This window comes from Anarhichas minor, unplaced genomic scaffold (genome assembly GCF_050575085.1).
Source record: "Anarhichas minor isolate MPS153535 unplaced genomic scaffold, ASM5057508v1 ptg000007l, whole genome shotgun sequence".
In the NCBI taxonomy this organism is placed as follows: Eukaryota; Metazoa; Chordata; class Actinopteri; order Perciformes; family Anarhichadidae; genus Anarhichas; species Anarhichas minor.
In genome coordinates this window covers 12,196,553-12,218,755 of record NW_027466453.1, presented here as the reverse complement: position 1 = coordinate 12,218,755, position 22,203 = coordinate 12,196,553, and the positions used below count along the sequence as shown (strand labels likewise).

Below are 22,203 nucleotides of genomic sequence, written 5' to 3'. Positions count from 1 at the left end.
ACAAGAAGGGACAGGGACTGTTTTTAAAGGGATAGAGAAAAAAGCCCCCTCCCCTCTATAACATCTTGGCCCTGCTTTTTCTGAATTTGCTCCCGACCAATGGCGATCTTCAGCTCGGTCACGGTCCATTTTGGAGCTTCGGAGTTTAAAATGGGAGAGGTGAGACGGGGCATGCACGGCACGGATGCTCTAATATGATCCTGCTTTACACTTGCACACAGACCTGCATGTTGCTTTCACACACAGGCAGAGATTCGTTTGATAGTAAAGCCCCTCGAAAATAAGCTGCAGACATTGCGTATTACAGTTTGAGGCCTGGTCACATTTGAAGCCAGGGAGAAAAAATCAGAGAGCTTGTCTTTTAGTGAGTGCATTCTGTGCATGTTTACGGTCCGTGTAAGCATGCAGTCTAGCACCAGTGTCACTGTGTGTGTGCAGCTTAACATGGCCTTGCTAAGTGTGCCATCCTTTAACGTAGGTCTGGGTCTGGAGGGCTCCTCTCCAGCTCCTCCTGTGTGGTCTGCGGGATGTTATCTGATAGTCACTAAGTGTTGAAACACAAACACGAAGAGCAACAACAGAGAGGCCAGTTCAGCCCTGTTCAGCCCTGGGAGCACAAGGAAAGAGACGTACACATCCTGGAAAGCAGAGAATGCATCTACAAGAGGAATGTCACTGTCTGTGGTTACAAGGAGACTTGCGATTGACACTGCATTTTGATCAAACCAGGCCAAACTAACACAAGCTATGACAAAAGTTGAAAGTTCCCTGAGCAGCTGTGTGCAGAGTAGATCCCAACGTTTGTCCAGCTGTGATGATTCAGAGATTTCCACTGAGATATCTTAAGGATTTAGTTTTTATGGACAGGCGTTGTCAGCTACTCCTGATGACGTTTGACCAGACTGACTTCAGAGCTTTAGTGTTTCCTCTTGTTCTGGCAGCGGCTTCCATACGTGAAGGAGCACTGAGGTGTTCCTCCATTCCTTCATATTCCCACAAGTAAAACTGACTGTCCAGCTGTCCCACTGAGGCGTCCTCCAAGACAGCCAAGGCAGGGTCATGTCCAAAACCAAAACCTAATTCCTAAATATCTCACCCTTCTCTCAGTCCTGAATCGAAAGGAGTCATTTGGCCCCTCCTGCAGTCTGGCGCTGTATACCAGGGCTGGGCTTAAACTGAGGCTGACTCGTTCTGTCACCAAAGAGCGCACCATTACAATTATGTGCCTCCACTGCAACACAAGACTTGACATGACTTTAGATTGACAATAGGCACTGGCCTATTGTGGTTTTGATTAAACAAACATGAACTTTGGCATAGTTTGCATTGACGTCAAAACGAAACCTGAAAGTTGGCACATCACCTTGACTCCCAGCCCTCAACACAACACCACACATCCAAAAACATTAGTGTAACTATGTAAAATTTAGATACAAATGTCAGGAGCCAAATAGTCAATAGCTAAATTTATCATTTCATCATTGTAAGAATATAGGATTCATCTTCATTATCCACACAGTAGATGTATTCTCTTTGGGGTTGTATGGTTTCATATTAATAAAGTCACGGCCCAATGTTACATAGCATTACAAATAGCGTTTTCATTAACACTTAAATCACTATGACGCCTCTGTGGTTTTGTTTTGGGTCAGCTGTTTTGCTCGAGGTGCTGCTTGAACAGCACTGTAACTCTTTTGTACAAACCTGTGAGGTTCATGTAATAAGGAAACAGAAAATACTTTCAGTTTACATCAACAGACTTTTAACTTCCTAAATAACCAGCTTTCTAAAATAGCTCACCTGGTGAATCTCTCAATGAAGCGGGGTGTGTCGGTTTTCAATTTCAACTGCAGCTTCGCCACAATGGCTGTGGCTATAGTTACGGGTGGTGAGCTATACTCCTGCCTGTTTGCTTTGTAATCCCACACTTTCAAAAGAAGAAGAGAAGAGGAGCTGTGTGTTTTCATTGAATGGGTTTGGGGGGGGGGGGGGGGGGGGGTCATGGTTTTGGATGGTGTCCAGTGCTTTCAGCCATGTAAGACCGATCATAACTATTCAAAGGTTTGGTTGAGCGATCACTGACAGCACGATGTTTTTCAGTCAAAGGGATTGGCACTAATAAGCCTGCAGGGCAAAGTGTGAGAGACTATACCCACACGTCTTCATAATAATCGTGGGATTCACTGTTTTTAGGAATGTTAAATTAAATATCCAATCACTTTGTAATGATGTAATGAGTGCAATCTGAAGAGCTTATGAAAACAAATAAAGCGGTGGCAAAAAAAAGGTGGGGCACTTTGTTGTTCACTGCAGTGAAGCTTCATTTACTGAGGAATGTATCACAAATGCCGCGTCATGAGAGCTCCCACCGACAGCAACAGAAAACCTTTAAAATGGTAAGCTCTCTCTCTTTGATGTTATTCTTTACATGGATTTCTACACTTCAAAAGAAAGAAACAGACCCGTCCTTTTAATATTCTGCTCTGTACATATCCACTTTGTGAGTAGCAGTGCAGGACTGTGTGTGAATCCTCCTCTGATTAAGAGGAGAGTTAGAACACTGTGACATTTATATCTTCTGCACTCACACACCTGCTCCAGCTGGGGCAGCCAGCGTTGACTTCTCACCCTGCTCTGCTGCTGCTCTGCTGCCTTCCACCTGACCACTGCACCAATTACATCTTCATAAACAGCACCGCGTCCAGCTGAGTGGTCGGCTGATTGTCAAAGAGCTCTCTCTCTCTCTCTCTCTCTCTCTCTATGCCCCCTCCAGCTCTGCCAGGGCTCACAGAACTACCTCATCCGGCATCCCACAGCAATCCTGGGCAGCAGCTTACAGTTCCTCCCCATTGCGTGTTTACTAACACAGACCACAGGAATCCACCTGATGTGCCAAAAAAACTACATGAGAGAGAGAGAGAGAGAGAGAGAGAGAGAGAGAGAGAGAGAGAGAGAGAGAGAGAGAGAGGCCTGAGCTGTGCTCCCTGACTGCAGCAGCTGATCACCATCTCGTTCGTACTCGGGTGGTTTCAAAACAGCAAATGTGTGCTTTTGTCACTGCTGTCATTTGGATTCTGGTTTGGTTTACAACTTTGTCACTTGTGAGGCGATGGCCTGAGACCACAGTGTAATGAGGGATGCAGAGCCACGGCGGGCTTTGGGCGGGCGATCTTTGTCACTCATCCCCGAATCGTGTGTGCATGGAGACCCAAAGCCGCTCCATCCATCTAGCATGACCGAAACATTGCGCTGTGTTAACTCCCCACGTCGCTGGACAAACTCTCCCCTTCTCTCCGCAGACGCAGGAGTAAACAGGAGGACTGCTTCACACACACACAGGCATTCTGGGCATACCGCGGGGCCTCAAGAGGGCTGGTCTGTTCACACACACACACACACACACACACACACACACACACACACACCATCTGGACAGAACACTTCTGAAGCTCAGTGTGCACATTTGAGTTCTGCCAGTCAATGGGGGGGTCACAGGGCTGTCCAGCCACCTCCAACCATCTGGGAAAAGATAATCAAGAGCCATCTTCAATGTCCTGACAGCTGGTAAGATTGTTAGGATTTCAGGTGCGGCCTATAAAGTAAAAACATAAGCATATATAGTGCAGAGCAGTACACAACATGGGAGGCAGGATCAGGCCTTTTTATATGGAATCATCACTATAAATACATCATCAAATTACTGAGAATCACAGACACATCATGCCTTCGTTGGAATTTGACAGATTATGTCATAATGACGTTTTATTACAAGGAATGAAATAATGGATGCTTTATGGCATAAATGCAGAGACAGTCCCACTTACATGCTTTTGTAAGGCTTTGCGGTTTGCACATAGGAATACCCATACAATCCTGTGGATTTAAGAACAATCCAGATGACAGGCTTCCACGGGGAGAAGGGAAGAAGAAAAATAAGGGGGGAAAAAAAGAAGAAGGTTTTAGGACGGGCCTCTGGTGACGTGCAGGGCCTGCAGGGCGGTATTTCTCAGGCGGAGAAAGCGTCTGACTGGGGCGTGTGCGCCACATCTGGAATAGTAGCTGCAGAGAAAGACGTCGAGAGAAGCAGAACCTCGCTGATACTTGTCGCAACTCTCAGCACTCCCTTTTTCTTTACGGATACAAACCTCTTGCTTTGCCTATTTGTAAGTTGGAGTAATGTGTTGGAGTTCCTTTTGTTTTTGTCAGTGAACTTTTTTCATTTACTTTTTTTTCTCCTCCGAATCATACAACAGGACAACAACCCCTGGAGTTTAAATCGACTTTGGATTTCCTTTCTGTGACGCGAAAAAAAAAAAAAAGCAACTTTGTCTGACATGTGTTAGCTTTACCTGGCTGACTCGCGTGCGTATCACCATTGTAGATGTAGATATTCATACTGAGAGAGTTTAAAGCTCGAGGCTCGCGCGCATGGCGCGGCACTATACGCTGGAATGTTTCTCATGCAGATGGCTCGCGTTTGTTTTCCAGCAGCATGCATTGATTAGTGCTGAAGCAGCCTTTCTTACTCACGCCGAGACGTCTCTTGAGACTCTTCCGCTCATTATGCAAAACACGCGCTGCTTTTGAATCAATGAGTTGTAATTAAACCATTCGGACTTGTATAAAATGGATCAAAAGTTCAAAATCGGTGAAATCAGCTGGAGAATCGATTTAGTTTAATTACTGCAGTCTGACTTAAAACTCAACATTGACCATGTTAGGCCCATCGGGAAGGAATTATTTTCCCTTCCTCCTTTCTACGTTTGAGTGTAAGGAGATACTTTCACATTGAGGTAAACACTGCGGTTGGTGCAGAAGTGAGGAAATAGCGCCCTCTAGCGTCGAGATGAGCTCATAGTACGGCTAACGTTTTCTTTTTGTTGGAGAGATGGTAACGTCTTGTGGATTGACTTATTCTTGTCTCATGTATCACTCTAGATCTACTTGCAAAGATGCTGCTCTTCCTGCTCGGAGTGCTTGTTTTGCACATAATCATTCTCATTCTTCTCATTGTGTCGACAGCAGCCAGTGTAAGTTGTCCTGTTGCACTTTATTCAAATCGCTTTTAAATTCTGGGTGTGAACAACAGCAGAATAGAACATGGTGTGAATAAGCTAGACTAAAGCTGCTTTATTGAAATGCTTAGTAGCTGTTATTGGTGTTGGATATTACAGCCCCCGGGCTGTTCTGTGGATGCTGCGGTGTATTTTAATGTTACTGTGTTGTTGTGTTTACCAGGCCTGGTCTGTAGGTGGGGATAGTAGCACAGATCTATGGTACAATTGCATGACAATTAATGGAGGCTACCACTGCAAGCCAGCCGGCAATGAAGGTTTGTCAGCATTCCTGAAAAAAAACAAAAAACTGACTGAGTTATGCCTTTATTGCCTTTGATATAGAAAAGTTGTGAATGTGTTTAAATGCATGCTCTCCATCTGTCTTCTAGACTGGATCCAGGCAGTGCAGGCCCTCATGATCCTGTCCCTGCTCTTCTGCTTCTTCTCCCTCATTGCATTCGTGTTTCAGCTGTTCAAACTGGTCAAGGGCGGACGCTTCTTCTTCACCGCCATCTTCCAGATCTTGGCCAGTGAGTATGACTTCATCACACGCCGACGGGTCACGCCCTGAGCAGATGCGGGTGGAGCAGTGAGGTCATCTATATTTGCTTTCAGATCCCCCTCACCTCTCTTCTCGTCTCTCCTAGGTGTGTTTGTGATGTGCGGGGCGATCATCTACACCGTGATGCGTCCGGATGATGCATCCGGCACACAGTTCGGCTACGCCTATGTGCTGGCCTGGGTGGCTTTCCCTCTGTGTCTCATCAGTGGCCTCATTTATATCGTCCTGAGGAAGAAAGAATGAGAGAGAGAGAGAGAGCAGAGGAGAAAAAGAGGAGGGGTAGTAAGGTGACCCCTTACAACAACATCGCACTGTGCCTACTGCCCACAGACCATAGACTGACATCCCAACGATACAACAAAAGTACATCTGTCACCAATAATTTTAAACATTTAAACAGACATTTATCACTGCTGGGGATTCATTTTGCTGTATTTCAGTATATCCACTACATCCCCATCACATGCTGAAAACTATCACACCTGTTTGCTTTGTCGATTTCAACAGTGTTACTACACGTTTCCTGCAGTGACAGATTGTCTCCAAAATGGGTTTATAAATGTGTCGGCGACAGATTGATTTTTTTTTTGTTGCATGCTGGCACCCGACTTCCACAAATCCATCATGTGTGACACAACAAAGACGAGTAATCTCTGCCTTGCTTCAGTACAAAGATGTACATAGTGTCTGTGGTTTTTAGACATATTTATAACATTTTTACATACATTTTTGTACATAGTGTTGTCAAGTTAACATTGTCTCGCTCATTTACGTGATAAGAGTTTTTTTTGTCTCTCACAAATCATGCAGCTGTGCCAAAGAGATGTCCCTTAATCTGCCTGAGTATCAAGCTTTTTTTTTTTTATTTTGAGTGTCCAATGCTTTGAATCACGTGCCTTACTTAGAATATCTGTGTTGTTCATGAAGGAAATGAGTAACTCTACAGACATTTAAAAAAATAACAATAAGAAGTCTTAATAAACTCATGAAGTTTTCCTGAATTATCATTGTACTTGTATCATTTTTTGTTTTGCATTTTGTAATCTAGGTTTGAAAAATGGTGCTTTTGATCTACTATTCTTGAAATGTATAGCCTACTTTGTGTCGCAAGTGTGTCATGTCCTGTGATTAATTTTGCTTTGTACAAACCCCAGTGTGCATTTTTGTCAGTATTCTTCTAAATAAACCCTTTGAAATGAATGATTCTCACTGTTGAAAGGTCCAGCCGTTAAATAAACTGAGTTGCAACTACACACATTTAGTGTTCACACCACACAGTGACCCTTTCTACCAGATATTTCCTGTTCAGTGGTTTTACTCTGAACTTATACTAGCTGATATATTAACTGTGTGGTATGCTGAGATGAGCAAATGAGCAAACGTGTTCGTGACTGACCTTGTTCCACGCAGCTACTTGTAATGGCGTAATTGTACCACATGGTGGAGCTGCGACACACAAAACACCACCAGGGAACCATGGACGCTGAAGAAATGCCTGCACATAGTATATTTAGATAAGATAAAATAAAAAAGTTGAATTTAAATACATTCATCCAGACGGTAAACACTCACACTGAAATTACAAATAGCACCATCTGGCTACAGTTTGAGAACATGCTAATCATCTGCGAGCAGCAAACAACATCACATCAAAGTGTTAAATGGTTCATAAAAAAATACTTCAGAAGCATCTCTGTGAGGAAAAGTAAATAACGTTTTTTCTCTATATTAAATGTTTAACTTCAATACGATACAATATTTATTATGCAGGACATATACTTACACAGCTGATACACTGCAGCACATCTGTTCTTTACTCATCAGCTGCACAGTGACTGAATAGTGCAAGAATTACCATGAGATGAGTATAGCTATGCTGTTTATTTTCACTAAGTGGTGGAGGAAGTATTCAGACCTTTTAGTAAAGTATTAATACATAAAGCAGCTCAGCAGTCAGTGAGTGAATGCTCACGTTGCTTATAATTCCACCAGGTGGAGACTGCAACACAATTCTCCCGTTATTTATTTTTCCCAAAGATCTTTTTTGAAGTTTTTTAGAATTTTTAAAAAACAATCAAAACTATGTGAGTGGTTGTTAGAGTCATATGCTATGAAACATTTAACCGTGTCTCCCAAATTAAAGAAGATGTATTTCACACCCAAAGCGATTCATTTAATTCAACTGTAAAAACACACATTTTCCTTCTTTTATATTGTCTTACTATCATTAAACACATGCCGATCAGAAAGTTATCTTTAAATGTGTCTTGCTGAAACACTGAGACTCTTAAAGTTTCATGTTAGTTATATCTCACTTCGAACATGAATCATGACATGAATCAGATCATCTCCAGAGTCCAGACGTGAAGGATACACACCAACCCTTTTTTTAGCCTCCTACCAGACTCCAAGGTACCATACTACCCAGCGCCATCTGTGCACACACTTGTATGCTCATGTGCACGGCTGCAGTGCGATATTCAGGAAAACAGATTTAACCGCACACACATAATCGTGTTACATCTTAAGCGGTGTGAATATCATACATTCAGCTAAACATGCAGATCGATGATGAAAATCACATTCTCAGGATTGTTGGTCAAAAGAGCTTTTCCTGTCTTCATCAGTCCCGACACAAAAGAGAGGCCAGTTAATGTTGCTCTGGTTAAAGTCCCTGGGCATACAGATAACATATTGAAGATGTCAGGAAAACTCCGGAGGCCTATAGTGGCCTCACAGCTCCATTTCAAACGTTGCAAACCTTAAGGGTTATTTATCACTGGGAGGGGCACCGGGGGGCACTTAGTATTTACTGCAGGACATACAGGATGGGGGATTGAGGGGAAGCCACCCTCATCACCATCCACTGGGTGCTTATTTTGGTGGCTGTATACATACATCAACACTGTTGAACTACTTGATGAAGACCAGGATATTTCACCTTTTTAACAACAGCCAAGAACATTTACATGTAGCCCGTCAAGTGTTTTCTTGGTATCCCAGGAACGCGTCAGGATCATTTCCATAAGTCTACGGTTGGGAATTTATCTGTTGAGGCAGTAATGGTCGTAGAGGCACCATATACAAAGGGGCTGCAGCCAGCTGATGGGTCCTTGAATAGGACATGTGAGGACTTCAGAGGAAGCTTCGGCCCTCCTCTCTTCTTTCTCTTTAGATTTGTTGCCTTTTTATCCAGGGTGTCTGTCTCCCAGAACAAACCCCCGAAGCCTTCAGATGTAGCTAAACGATAAAGAAAATGGGCAAGCCCAGTTAATTCAAAGCTGATTTCATCACGCCCATAAATCTTGGAGAAATCAAAGCCCATCTTATGCCCGCCCCTCTCCTCTTCCTTTGTCTTGCTAATACACATTAGTGAGCGGCTGGCTGCCCACTTTGACGGCAGCCCGGACAGGATCTGGGCAAAGTTGCAAATTTGGAACCTGGAGGCACCTTTGACCCATGACCCCTGCCGTTAAATCTTGCCACTTGCATCCGCCTTAGACCCCCGCCATGCGAAGGAATCTCCCAGCTCCATTTCCTGCCTAAAACTGCCTAAAACTCACAGGGAGACATGAAGACATACAGGATGAAGATGACAGGGGGATGAGAAACAAACAGTTGTTTTTCCTCATCTGATTTGTGCACATGAATACAAATGCACACAACTTTGCATACACGTACAACTAATTTACAAACACACTCATGCATAATATAAATGCATTCTATCTAAATTATGAGTGTGAAAAAAATCCCACCAACACTGAATCATCCATCCCTCACGCTCTGTGGAGCTGAGCACAGATGTGACAGAGGCAGGAGTTTAAAAAAATTCATCACTGCATGTATGGACTTTAAAATGAGAGAATATAGCCTATTTTCAGTGAAGTTTAAGATAAAGTAAAAAAAACAAACACAGTGCCACAGTGTATATTCACTCATCCCGAGTGACCTGAATGATATTTGATTCAAAACATTGCTTCTGTAACTTGAGACCTAATTAACAACAGTGTGTTGTAAATAATTTAGTGCCAACAGCGATACAAGTCACAATCGTTGAGTAAGAAGGGAGTTGGTTACATTGGGGGAAAAAAGAAGAGATAATTTGAACTGCTATTTTTATGCACATTAAATCTGGTTCCATAAATATCATGGAGGGATTCTGGAAGCAGTCCCAACATTTGGTGCTTCAATATGGTTTCTCCCTCCATATTTCTGTGTGTCTGTCTGTCCTTTTGTCCCACATACACACATTCACCTCACACTCAGGGTCTAAGACATTTGTCCCCTATATTTGGGACACAGATCAAAAACTATTTAATTTCTTTCAATCAAGTCCCCATTTGATTTTTGTCTAAAAGGTTAGTTCTGGCATTCCTGAAAGCAGTTCCTGTGTGGCAATGACACAGAGGGCCACATCACACTGGACTTCCAGGGGGTAGACTGGGGTATGCATTCCAGAGATATTCTAAAAATAGTAATTAGAGTACTTTGATGGCATAAACGACATCACCGAGCTCAGCAGAACTCATTTAAAAGCTGTGTGGCCACTAGCCACCAACAAAGACCTTCTAATCTAACAAGGGTTTCTATGCTGGTGTGAGGAGGCTACCGAGGCAAACATTTCTCCTTTAATTATAAAACAGTGAGTCGGAGAGTGTCTTGCCGCTCTCTGGTGTTTCAGGCCTGAGCAGAGCTCCTCCAAATTAGAGAGCATGTGTGACAGTGCCGAGACGCATCACTGTGGGGAAACATGGAGCGGTGGTTACACGGCTGCTGATCCATTTATGGCCTTCAAATATACGCTTCCCACATTTGAGTTTGAGATGAAAGTATGCAGATGATTTGCGAGAGCGTGTGAGAGCTTGCACATCCATGGCACGTGAGGACGATTACCGAAAAGTGGCACAACAATGATTTGAAAACATTATACCGTGTGTAAAAGAAATGATCCTCTCTTCACACATTAATGAAGAGGCAATCACCCCAAAATGACGATATTACATTTTTTTGATCATTTTGTCTACGAAATTGTGTCTTTGCTAAAACAAAAGTCTCTTACTACGTGCCAGGAGACTGGTTGTGGAGTCAGAGGCAGTACAAAGATAAATCCCTCTGTACAGCACCACCACAATTAGTGTCATTGACTGAAACCGCTGCACAGTAATCATGCCAAGTGAGTTCAACTATTTTGTGAATATTGCAATTTAGTTATTTTTACAATCTGTTGTGATTTATTTTGCATCATCACTGGATTTGTCGGTGGTACAGAGCACCCCTGAAATAGATTGATACATAGATACATGCATACATGCATACATGCATACATGCATACATGCGTAAGATCCAATTACAGGCATTCATCTGTCAGTGGGCTAAATAAGCCAGAGAGGCAGACGTGATATCTGCTGGCAGATCAAATAAAGGATGGCGGTCGTGCCCTAATTGTGGGGTCAAACTGAAGTAGCTGTGTTATTTCAACCTCACTGACCCTGGCCGGTGGCCTCAATCTCCCCGGTGGATTTCAGAGTGGATGGGGAGTTGAGAGCAGCCGAGAAGTAGGTTGTTTGTAGTGGGTGTCTTTGTTTGTCTTCCCAACCTCGAAACCCGTCTCTGGTGACTGATGATCAGAGTCCTGGTGGCTGCTCAAGTCTGTAATAAGGAAAGCTAGAGTCACACCTTTAGCAAACACTCTACTGCCCAAAGTGCCCGAGAGACGTACACACAAACACACAGGTGGGTCCAGAAGTTTCCAGTCCTCAGACTCTATCTGCTCAAACAGACGCCCGGATACTTATCTAATCTATATCTGATTCGTCAGTAGTAAAGTTCCATATCGCCTGCTTCCTCTGATTGGATGTAACAGCCTATTTCCTCCCATTTCCTCTTCATCTCCAGATCACTACAAGCCAGGCTAAGTTTACATCAAGCCATTGTCATTTTTCATCAATTTAAAAATAGATGAGGCCAAAATATCTTGATACAAGAGAGACAGCTAGGAGACTATATATATATATATATATATATATTATATATATATATATATTATATATATAAAACGCAGGTCAGCCGTTGATATGCTGCAGCTGCAAATTTGTTAATGGTCAGTTTAAACTGCTTCTGTGTTTTTATCTGCTCTTCAAGTGGCAGACACAGATTCAGATACAATGGCTGACTGAGCATAACAGCTGCAAAGGCATTTTAATTATGTTTAAATTGTATAAACACGATGATATTTTCAAATGGACCAAAAATGTGCCTTTATTTTGAAGAGATTTAAAGTAGCAAAGAGATGACTTCTTATCTGCAAATTCAAGTGTAAGAATGTAAGAGTAAAAATCCCCAATTAGGGCTTTAAAGAATGTTGATGGTAGAGACTGGACAATGTAAGCAGCACGGAGGCCAGAAAACCTCTTTAAAGCTGCTGGCGTAAACCTGTAAACACTAAAGAACCCCAGCTGTAAGCAGTCTAAATCTTGTTACCCCATAGTTAACCCTGTCAGCGAGAATGGTCAGACACCTAAATATTAAGACAGAGGGAGAGAAAGAGAAAAGAGAGCTCAGCGTACTGACTGCTATGTTCAGACGGGGTTAATAGGTTCCCCGAAACGTTTGCGTTGTGCAAATATTGACAGTGACTCCATCGTCTCATCTCATGACCTGGACCAAGTCTGAACTCTCCTCCGGTCTTGTTGGCTATGACTAAAGACCCCAAACAGCTGCTCTTCACTTCTGTCCTGGGCAAATCCAGACCAGTCTGGATGTACTAAGACCCACATCGCTAATGATTACCCAGACTGCCCACGGCAGAGTTGGGAGATTTAGGGGTGTGGGCAATTGACATGATATCATTATGATTTATCATGAATCACTTGAGAACAATCTGACTTCAATTAGAAGTGTGTAACATATCTTCTCCTACCAAAATCTATAGATAATGATATTATTACGTCTGGGGAAGGACATTATTTGATTACCTGAATAATTCAATCACTATATTATTGGCAACGAGCCTAATTTCAAACATTCGAGCAAGTGAAATATAAGATCAAGACAACGGTTTGTGAGGCTACTGTGTAACTCCATTAGTTTCACATTCCACATATCAATTATCATCTGCTATTGAAGCGATTAAAAGCTAAAGAATTGTAAGCTCCACCATTCATTCAGAGCTCTTCAGAGAAATGATTTGTTGGAAACCTCTCCTTTGCCCCCGGGAGAAGCGTCTTTCTGCAACAACACATTTTATATCACTTGCCCTAAAAGTGAAAGCTAAGTGAGAGCCAGGTTAATTTGGAACATCTCTAAAAGCCTCCTATTCAATTCCTCATTGATGGTGTCAGGCAGAGAAATTGCCCCAGGCTGTAAACCCTTTGAATGTGTTTCAGAAAAGTCTGAACGTTGTTCAGCAAGAAAACACTTAATTAAACCCATGGCGCACCCTGTGCACAGCTGGCATGCACATCGATACTGTCAAGTATGTCTCTGGCTGGAATACGGCTTATAAATGAATTCTCTACATGTATCAACCAAAATACAGAGATAGAAAAAAAAAATGACATGGCTGAATTGCATATGATCAAAACTCCTATTCTCAACAAAAACAAGCCTGATTGCTCATTCTTCAAAAAATGTAGGACTTCTAAAAGAATCTGCATTCTTCAGATATCTTAGAAAGCTTTAAGTGGCACCGGCAAACAATGGTGATCATTAGCCATATCAAAAAGAGCATCAACTAATGAGCTAGTTAACCTTTCAACCTGCACACACAGGGCTCGCTGATTGGCCAGTGAGGTCAAGCATGAAGCTTTGTGTCACCTCCATCAAACCAGGATAGCAAAGCTTTGTTCACGATCATCTGTCTTCTGTTTTCTTTCTCTTTTTGTGCCAGTGGCTGCATTTAAGAAGAGCACACAAAAGCTTTGATGTTGCAAGAAGCACACATAATAGTCCCAAATGAAAACATAAAACAGCAATAGTTACATCTCTCCATGATGAAAAGTAGAGGTAGTTAAATCATGGACAGACAGCAACCTTTTAACATCCCTTTCTTTCATCCAATTATGCTCCAACTTGGCTGGAGATGGATTTTGTAATAGTTCCTCCTCAGCTAGTCGCAGAAACTGAGGGCTGTCAGAGCCTTGACCCTTTTGCAACCTGCATTGATAGGAGCATAACCTGCAAAACCTCCATTGATTCATCCAAGAAAAATAAGTCTGCCTCTCTGTGCAGTGCCCACAAAATATATACGGTAGCAATAAAGTTCTGCATTAACCATTGTTATTTGTAACCGGCATGCATTAATAAAAATAGCAGAAGCTGCAAGTGTTTTTACAGCTCCACTGGCACATGCACTGGCGTTATGAGTGTGCACTGTGATAAGACTTTTCCATCTGTGGCTGTCAAGGTGTCAAGAAGCCTTTTAAAAGCTCCAAAGTTCACACCATGTTCGTTTTGTCGACACTAAACGTCTGGGTCATAAAAAGCAGGATTCATGGGAGGTAGCTCCGGGTTAGCCAGGGGTAAGATTTGAGCGCTGTAAAGCTCACGGTGGAGCACAGCGGCCAAGTACTGACTTGCTACGGCCTCAAGGCTATACATCATCCCAGTGAAGCACAACGACCGGCAAGCGGTTAATACGTCTTCATGGGTCATGTTACACACAGATTTGCCAAGCAAAGAAATTATCATAAAGTGTGCACTTGAATACGTAATGTGACATGGAAATATATAAGCATACAACACACTATAGAACAGCACAGTGCAAAACATATTGATGAAAGCCACTTCAATTAGAAAGGTCCATTGATTCTCGATGCGTGATAGGACTGTGCAAGGACAGGACTGTATGTCACACGTTCCTACCTCTGCCCCTTATTTCCCACGGGCACAACAGCCATCATAAATCTGATCTGGCCGTAAAACTCTGCCCCTCAACTGAGATAAACACTTGGAGGTAAACACAGTCACTTACACATTCCTTCGCACACAGACTGTTTAAAAACCGTTATCTTTATCGTGACTATTATGAAAACGAGCGTAACGTGGACTCATAAAACTTACCAAACCGTGTTTGCTGCATGTGTCAGCTAAACCATGACCTTACAAGTAAAAAATCAAATACACCAAGGCCAGTTGTGTGTGGCTGCTGCACAGCCAGATGTCCGGACCACAGCAGCCTCATGCTAAGCCTGTGAGCGTTCACATGTCCTATACTCAACCGCAGCTAAAGATGAGTGGAGCTGACCAACCCGGCTGTGGCTCACCCAAGTCTGTTTGGTCTTGGTGCAGCCTGAGAAAAACACAGTGAGGCAGGATGTTGCAGGATGTCTGTTGTGGGCAACATGAAGTTCATTTTGACACTTAGTGACATGGTGACACATAGTGACACATAGTGACACATAGTGACACATGCAGGAGAGCTGTTCTCACCTGAAGCTCTTTGCTCTTATCAAAGCTGGAAGGTGAATTGCTGACAGTCCTTTCTGAGTTTATCCCATTGATTTTGGGATAAACTGATGTGTCATGAGTCGAAGCAATGTTGAAATTCCTACAGAGGGCTTCACTCAAAACTGTGTTTTGCTTATTGTTGCTTGATTTCAGTGTTTGACCCTCACAGTGCAGAACGATGAATGTGCAGAGTTTGACACCATTGTTTTCACATTAATCTGTCAAAGGGGGAACGTTTCTGGCAAGTACAAATGAGCAAGATTTTGTGACATCACAACTTGTCTGGAAGCCAATCAGGGTCCGATATGCAACGTGATGTGGAAAAATGAAGACTGAGAATGGACTTCGGTGATGTAGGAGACATTTCGTGTCCAGTTGTTAAACTTTTAAATTATACAATATTTGCATAATCATGGTTTATGGAAGTTTTAACAAGGTAATTGGACTTCCTTATGTAAAAACAACATATACTGTACATTACATGAAGTCGACACAAAGATTTATTCCAGTATTTTCATTTATATTGTATTTTATATGTTATAAAAACATGTTCGCTAAGGATCTTTAACCAAATTAAGTTTACATTTAATCATAGCTCAGAAGAAGAGGAAATTAACAACGCAATGTAACAACTAGCCGTGATAATAAATGTCACAAATTCTTAATTCACGCCCCATAAATTAACTGACATATTGTACTGTGTGAACCTCAGGCTGTTGCTGAACTTTGACATGGATCTGTGTAAGGCGCTGGAATAACTAGTGAGTAGCAAAGATGATGACGGGTGCAGTGCAGCCATGTCAGCCTTCAATTTAAATTAAGAAATTGGTGATATGCACTTGCTTCCTGTCTTAAGAAGCTTTTCGAAGATGAATTGCTTCAGACCAGGCTCTTACAATGTAGGTCAGATATTGAGCTTTATTTTAGTCTGTTCATTATTTGCAAGAGGAAAGAGAGAACAGAGGGAAGGAGAAGAGAGAGAGAAAGCCCTTTGAAAGGAGCCTCTGAACCTTCGTCTGAGCTGTACTCATGCTGTCTCCGGGTGGAAGTTAAGTTCTTGATGAGCTAAATGCGAGTTTTCAAAGTTCGTAGGGCATGAAGCCATCTTTAAAGCTGACAGGTCTTTGATCCTGCGGTTTGCCATGATTTGTTTTTGATTAATGAGGAATTTGGTCTTTTTATTCATGTGGATACGCCCCTCCTGTCAACACACACTCACACACGCACACACACACACACACACACACACACACACACACACACACACACACACACTCATGCACTCATCCTTAGCCCTCACTGTGCTTCAACACAATCACACAGCGCTGACAGACCAAATGCGATAGATGCCAAAACACAGCTGACTCCAAAAGAACTGCATCCCAGCGCTGCGGCAAAAACAGGCATGTGTGAGACCACACGCCTGTTTTCGTCTGGTTGGAGAACACGAAAAAAAAATCACCCTGAAGGTAAAATGTAAGAAAATTAAGAACATAAAGAAAAAGTTTGCAAAATAACAGATTAGTCAGTATCATACTAATGGAAAGCGGTTTTACTGAGAATGTACTGCACAGTGTGTTAACACATTGCAGTTGAAACAGGGCCACAGTAAACAGAGGATGTTCCAGGTGAAACAAGAGAACATTACCTTTCATTTTATTTGCCTTTAGACATAAAATACATGCTTAGGCCAAGATAAAATAAAAAATGTCACCACTTCTGTAAACTCCTCGTGTCTCTTTAACCTCAGCAGACTGTTTCAACTTCATGCTCCTCTCTGTCTCGGTTTTTACAAACTGCTCGTCCTGGTCAAAGAGCAACAGCTTCTATCGTACATGATCAGGCCGTATTGTGCTTTCCCCTGTTTACATTCGTCAGTTCACTTTCTGACACGAGCAACAGTGAGAAAGCAGAGGGAGCAAGAAGATTACTGAGTCTTTCTTCAACTTAAAGATGTCTTCACAACAAAACACTTTGAGGAGAATACACACGCAGCCCAAACTGACCCATCAAGGTCTTACCATTTTTTCCATGCAGTATCTCCAATGCCACAGTAGCCCCAATGTGTAATAGTGTAGTTTTTTTTTAAACTGAGCTACAGAAGAACCTCATCTCAGCTACTTGATCCAATTCTGTCAGTCACAACCTAAATCTTGTGAATGTAAAGTGAGGGATGAAATACAGATTAAAGTCCAAGTTAAAGTGAGAGAATTGCATTAAAGCTCAGTCCTCAGTTCACCACAACAATTCACTACTGTCAAGTCCGTCACTCATGACCGACACCCTTACTAAACTTCCTGTAAGCTCTACTTTGAAGTCCACCAGACTTGGACCTGGCGGTGCTCATGATGACCACATCAAACTCTGCAAACTGCTGCAATGCACATCAGAGCTCACGGATACATTTAAACCAAAAAGACATCCAAGCAGAATGTGTTTCAAAGAACGCAGCAGAAGTTAAATATGTAAATTGCAAATGAAACTTACAAAACCTGTTTAATGAGTAGAGGAAATAGATGTCAAAGCTATAGCTTACAATCATGAAACTAAAACCATGGTAATAATTATGAGTAATGAGTCAAACAAATTAGCCACATGCAGGCAATTCTCTGAATATAATAGAGGCATTACAATGATAATAGTAACTGTGTTACTGGAGGAATGATTTAATTAGTCTGCCTTGTCTCTCCTAATATAGAGCAAGTCTCAGTCCTCTGAGCCATGGGTCACTGGTTGGTGGAAATGCTTTAGCAAGTGACTGTGTGAAGTTAATAACTGGATGTAGCAGGGATAATGTCACTGGACTGTAAATGTGGGATGACATCAAGTAGACAGTGTGTGTGTGCGTGTGTGCGTGTGTGCGTGTGTGTGTGTGTGTTAGTGTGTGCTTAAGCAATGAGGACATGAGTTACAAAGCCGAACCACCCACCACCCACATTATTACCCCCCCCCCCCCCCCCTCCCTTTCCTCTCTTTGCGCTGTTGAAGGTTGCAGCAGCGGCCAAGTCAGGAGAGACGGAGTTGATCAGAGAGGAGGATCGAGCGGGTGGTCGTCTGGAAGCTCACTTAATAAAACATCTCTGTACATGAAGTTCAGAAATATCCTTTGGATTGTGCTAGATTTAGTATTTCCTTTTCCTCTCCATCCTTTTGATCTTTTCCACTTTAACAATGCAATGCAAAGTCATGGCGATCAATAGTGCTGATAATGAGCTTAGTTTTATTGGTCTATTTATTTGTATGTTTGATGGATTCGGTTTTCAACTCCTCACACGAGCCCTGTTCACCCACCCCGATCTGTAAATTAAGCGGAGAGACAGTTCAGAAGAGGGAAGGAATGATAATGAAGTCCCATTGAGTCACATGAAATGTAAGCCATGTCAGTGTGAAACCAGATGTCCTGGGAATTAAGTTAGTGTTGGAAGAATCCTCACCTCCCAATGACAACGTTCAGTACCAATGCAGGACGTATAGTAGTGTGCCCTTCAGCTGCGACTAATATCTACTTGAACAGAACCTGAAATTTGTGTTATTTGACTCAAAACTTTGACAAAATGAATCCCAATGCCAACCCTAAATTCTTCTCTTTGATGGTGTACTTGCTTTGTAACAGCATGTTTATACTCCTCATCGGGCTCTGACAGGTGAGAAGAGATTTTTAAGTGTGTGTATAAAAGATTGGAGGTGTTTGATTGAAACAAACCTTGATCGGTCTGAAACCTCACCGTTTCAAACTAGCACAGCGGCTCTCAGCACCCCTCAGCACCGCTGCTGACGTAAATCTAACACTCACAGTTCAATGGAAGGTGACACGTGAAGGAAAACAACAGAACAAAGACAGTTTCCTGCCCTATAGATGGGATGGATGACCTAGATAAAGCACTCTCTTGTGGTTAAAGGCTGAAATTAATTCCATACTGCGACAATCTTACTGTCCCCATCGTCAGGCTGAAACCTATAGAGCGAATGGGAGCATCTTGATTGTGCACCTTGTTACTCCAAAGATTTTCTGGAGATGATACTTTGAACAGCCTTCCAGCAGCACCCACATACGATACTACACAGAGTATATCTATATGCCGTGTACCAGAAGCTGTGTTGTGCAGCTATACCAGAGCAGCTTCATTGTGCCGCATGGAAGGAAAGAGAGAAGATTTCTATAATAGGTCCTCCACATAACTTCACACAGCTGGTGTACACCCACAGAATGGAAAAAAAAAACTTTGGGGTTCAACATGTTGTCTCACAATGTGACTTAAAATGGAAGTCATCAAAGGGAAAAGCAGAGGAGAGCAAGGTTTTGAATGAATTACAGGATAATTGCTGAGGCTAGATGTGGTATGATACAGCAGTGGCTTGGATATTGAGCGGAAGAGGAAGAAGTGTGGGAGGACTTCTGGTGAGAGGAAAGCTTGACTTGGGATATATTCTTTGGCAGATCCACTGTTTGGCTAAAACAATGATTGGAGATTATTTGGTAGCATGCAGACGACCCATCGGCATGTAGCAAATATAGTAGCGGAGAAAGAAACGAGGAGCGTGTCACCTCAGCAGTGTGACAATGAGTGACAGCATTCCCCTGATACCATGGCAACACATGGAATTCTACTCAATAGAGCCCTTGACGAACCAGGACCTTGATGTTTTGCTGCTTTGCAATGGAGCAGCAGGGGAGGGAGATCAAGGACAGGACTTATTCAGATCAGGAGTAGCTTGCAAGCTTTATATAAGATATGAAAATGTGATACGGAGATTGAATGCAATCCTGATTGGGAATCAATTTGAAGCTTGCTTCCGTGAATCATCACCACAATTTAGTTGCAGCGAGCCAAAGACAAGTGGTTTTATAGAAGGCATCTATATCATTTTAGTAAATGCCACAATTTTCATCTAACCCTTTGCAGCATTTACTGCCTTTGGGTTTTGTTTAGACCATAAATAAAATAATAATATTCATAACAAAGGATGCAGGCTGTCTGTCATCACTGTAGTGAAGGTCAGCATCTTTTATACTCTTTAAAGGTGCTAAATTTGATATTAAGAGCATATAGCAGCAAATGATAATTTACCCCTCGCTGTTAGCTTTTCCAGCACTTTTGTCATTTGCACTGTTGCCGCTGTAATCATAGCTGCGAGCCGCCGGCTCTGACCGTGGCAACGGCTGAGCCGGCAATATTGAGAGGCAATAAAAAGGCTCCCAATCTCCACGATAATGCTTCATGGTGCAAACTGTACTTGGAATACGCACTGGCACACATTTGACTGGCCACTGGCTGCTAGATGACATTACATTGCATTGCAACAGACTCAAGCATGAACGCATCCTTAAGCAACTGATGGCTAAGGATGACACAACCAATTGTTGATTGGTAGATTTTGATCTCCTACTGTGGTACTCATAATCATGAGAAATTAATTAAAATTCATGAAATCATGGTTTTTGCTTGGCACAAGCTTGAGGCCTAGGAAGAGATAAGTGATCATTTTGTATCGATGCAAGATAAACAGTCTGGTGCAAAGGCCGTCTTGGGAAATTCCCTGCTCCGTTCTGGCATTGCTTTAATTTCCGTTTAATCCCAGGAGCAGGAGGTTAACGAACCAATTAATTGCCAAATCAGATTAAATCCCTGAAAGCCTTGAAATTATCTCTGTGTCAAGTGTTTCTCCGATGCTCAAGGCACACATATTACTGTCCCTAGTTCATTTTAACTGTAAGATCTCAATTAGAAGCCAACAAGTCCTTGAGTCATGATCTCCCACTCTGCCCTTTTTTATCCCTGTCAACAGCTAGAATGAAATATGTTCTGCAACATAACTTTAAATATGATAAAATATAATACCATTTGGGCTTGTCTCTGCCATGTCCAGTAGTCAGAAGCACCATTTTAAAGATATCCTTATCTGTGACGCACATATGTACACAGATACATGAAACTGTCTGGTCCTGAGGCCAGCTCAGACGGTGCTCTGCCTTCCACTCCAGATTAGTACCAGCAGGATCCTCCTGCTCGGCCTCTCTGGAGGTTGCAGACAGACGGCAGACCATGCAGTCAGTCCAGTCAGTAATCCCGCTGAGAGTCCCATAACACCATCCCCCCCCCCCCCCCCCCCCCCCCCCCCCCCCACGCCCCCCCACCAAGTTCCAAATCTTGGATTATGAAGGTGACATTGGTCCACAGAGAATAGGGGGCTGTACACACCTCATTACAGAGAAAGCAGGATAAGACTGGAAAAGCTCTGAGATGTCTGAGCTGGGTGGGGTCACAGGTGGAAGAGCCTGAGCAGCTAATGCAGATTTTCTCTTGCTAGCCCCATGCGATTGCTTCAAATTAAAGGAATAAAAAGCTTTAAAGACAATGTGGTATGTCAGATAAGACACGCAAACTACTTATTAATGTGCTTTGAGGCGAATTGTTCAGATATTAAGTTTTGGGTCCACATGTCCACAGCAAAATGGTTTTATGATCAGGTACTCAATGAATGAGGTAGAGTGATAAAGTCATTACAATGGCATGCCACTGGGATTTGGAGAGGACATGGTCTGGCCTAATGGAGAGTCCAAAGTGGTACCAGGCAGGCGGGCGACTGCAACAAATAGCGCTGGGAGACCACAGAATGAACATTAACGACAGAGCTGCCTGTATCGGTCAGAGGGCACTTCTCCCTTCATCCGTTTCCTCCGGGGAATCTCTGGTTACATCACAAGGTTTTTACCGGTGTTGATGAAACGTCCAGTCCTTCACAACATCACAGTAAGTGTTTGTCCTCTGAACAATATACACTGATAAGCTTTTTATATATCTGATCAAAATGAAGCATAATATGAAAATGTAATAATTGGATTTGATGATGAAAGAAAAAATTCAAGCAGCTTTAAAGCTGAAATAAAAAGCCATGTTGAGTGCCATATGTGAAGTCTAATCTCATTGGACAAAAGCCTGAAGCCCCCCGACCCTTCTCGAGCACTGGAGAGATCACTTGTTTTGCATAAGGTTAATGGTTTAAAGACAAAGAAAAGGTTTTGTCTTCTGGACACTTGTACTGCAACAGAATCCAGAGTAAACAACATTCCTCCGAGGACAAGATGAGGGTATTTTCAAAATGGCAATAGTACAAAGTAAAGCTATGCTAATGCTT

At 42.6% G+C, this 22,203-nt stretch overlaps 1 protein-coding gene across 1 annotated transcript; it reads left to right on the top strand.

The window, feature by feature from the left end:
• Positions 1 to 3,890: 3,890 nt before the first annotated feature.
• Positions 3,891 to 6,819, top strand: pmp22a (peripheral myelin protein 22a). The gene is made up of 5 exons (XM_076080211.1): positions 3,891 to 4,163; positions 4,939 to 5,030; positions 5,239 to 5,332; positions 5,447 to 5,587; positions 5,705 to 6,819. Exons 2-5 carry the CDS (start codon positions 4,953 to 4,955, stop codon positions 5,860 to 5,862), a joined length of 471 nt encoding a protein of 156 aa, XP_075936326.1. The 5' UTR covers positions 3,891 to 4,163; positions 4,939 to 4,952; the 3' UTR covers positions 5,863 to 6,819.
• The last annotated feature ends 15,384 nt before the right edge of the window (positions 6,820 to 22,203 follow it).

What these genes read in the sequence shown, in the direction of transcription:
- pmp22a (XM_076080211.1), top strand. Translation starts at nt 4,953, where the DNA reads ATGCTGCTCTTCCTGCTCGGAGTGCTTGTTTTGCACATAATCATTCTC. An exon ending in CAAGCCAGCCGGCAATGAAG is followed by an intron (nt 5,333 to 5,446) that starts GTTTGTCAGCAT and finishes TCTGTCTTCTAG; the next exon opens with ACTGGATCCAGGCAGTGCAG. An exon ending in CATCTTCCAGATCTTGGCCA is followed by an intron (nt 5,588 to 5,704) that starts GTGAGTATGACT and finishes CGTCTCTCCTAG; the next exon opens with GTGTGTTTGTGATGTGCGGG.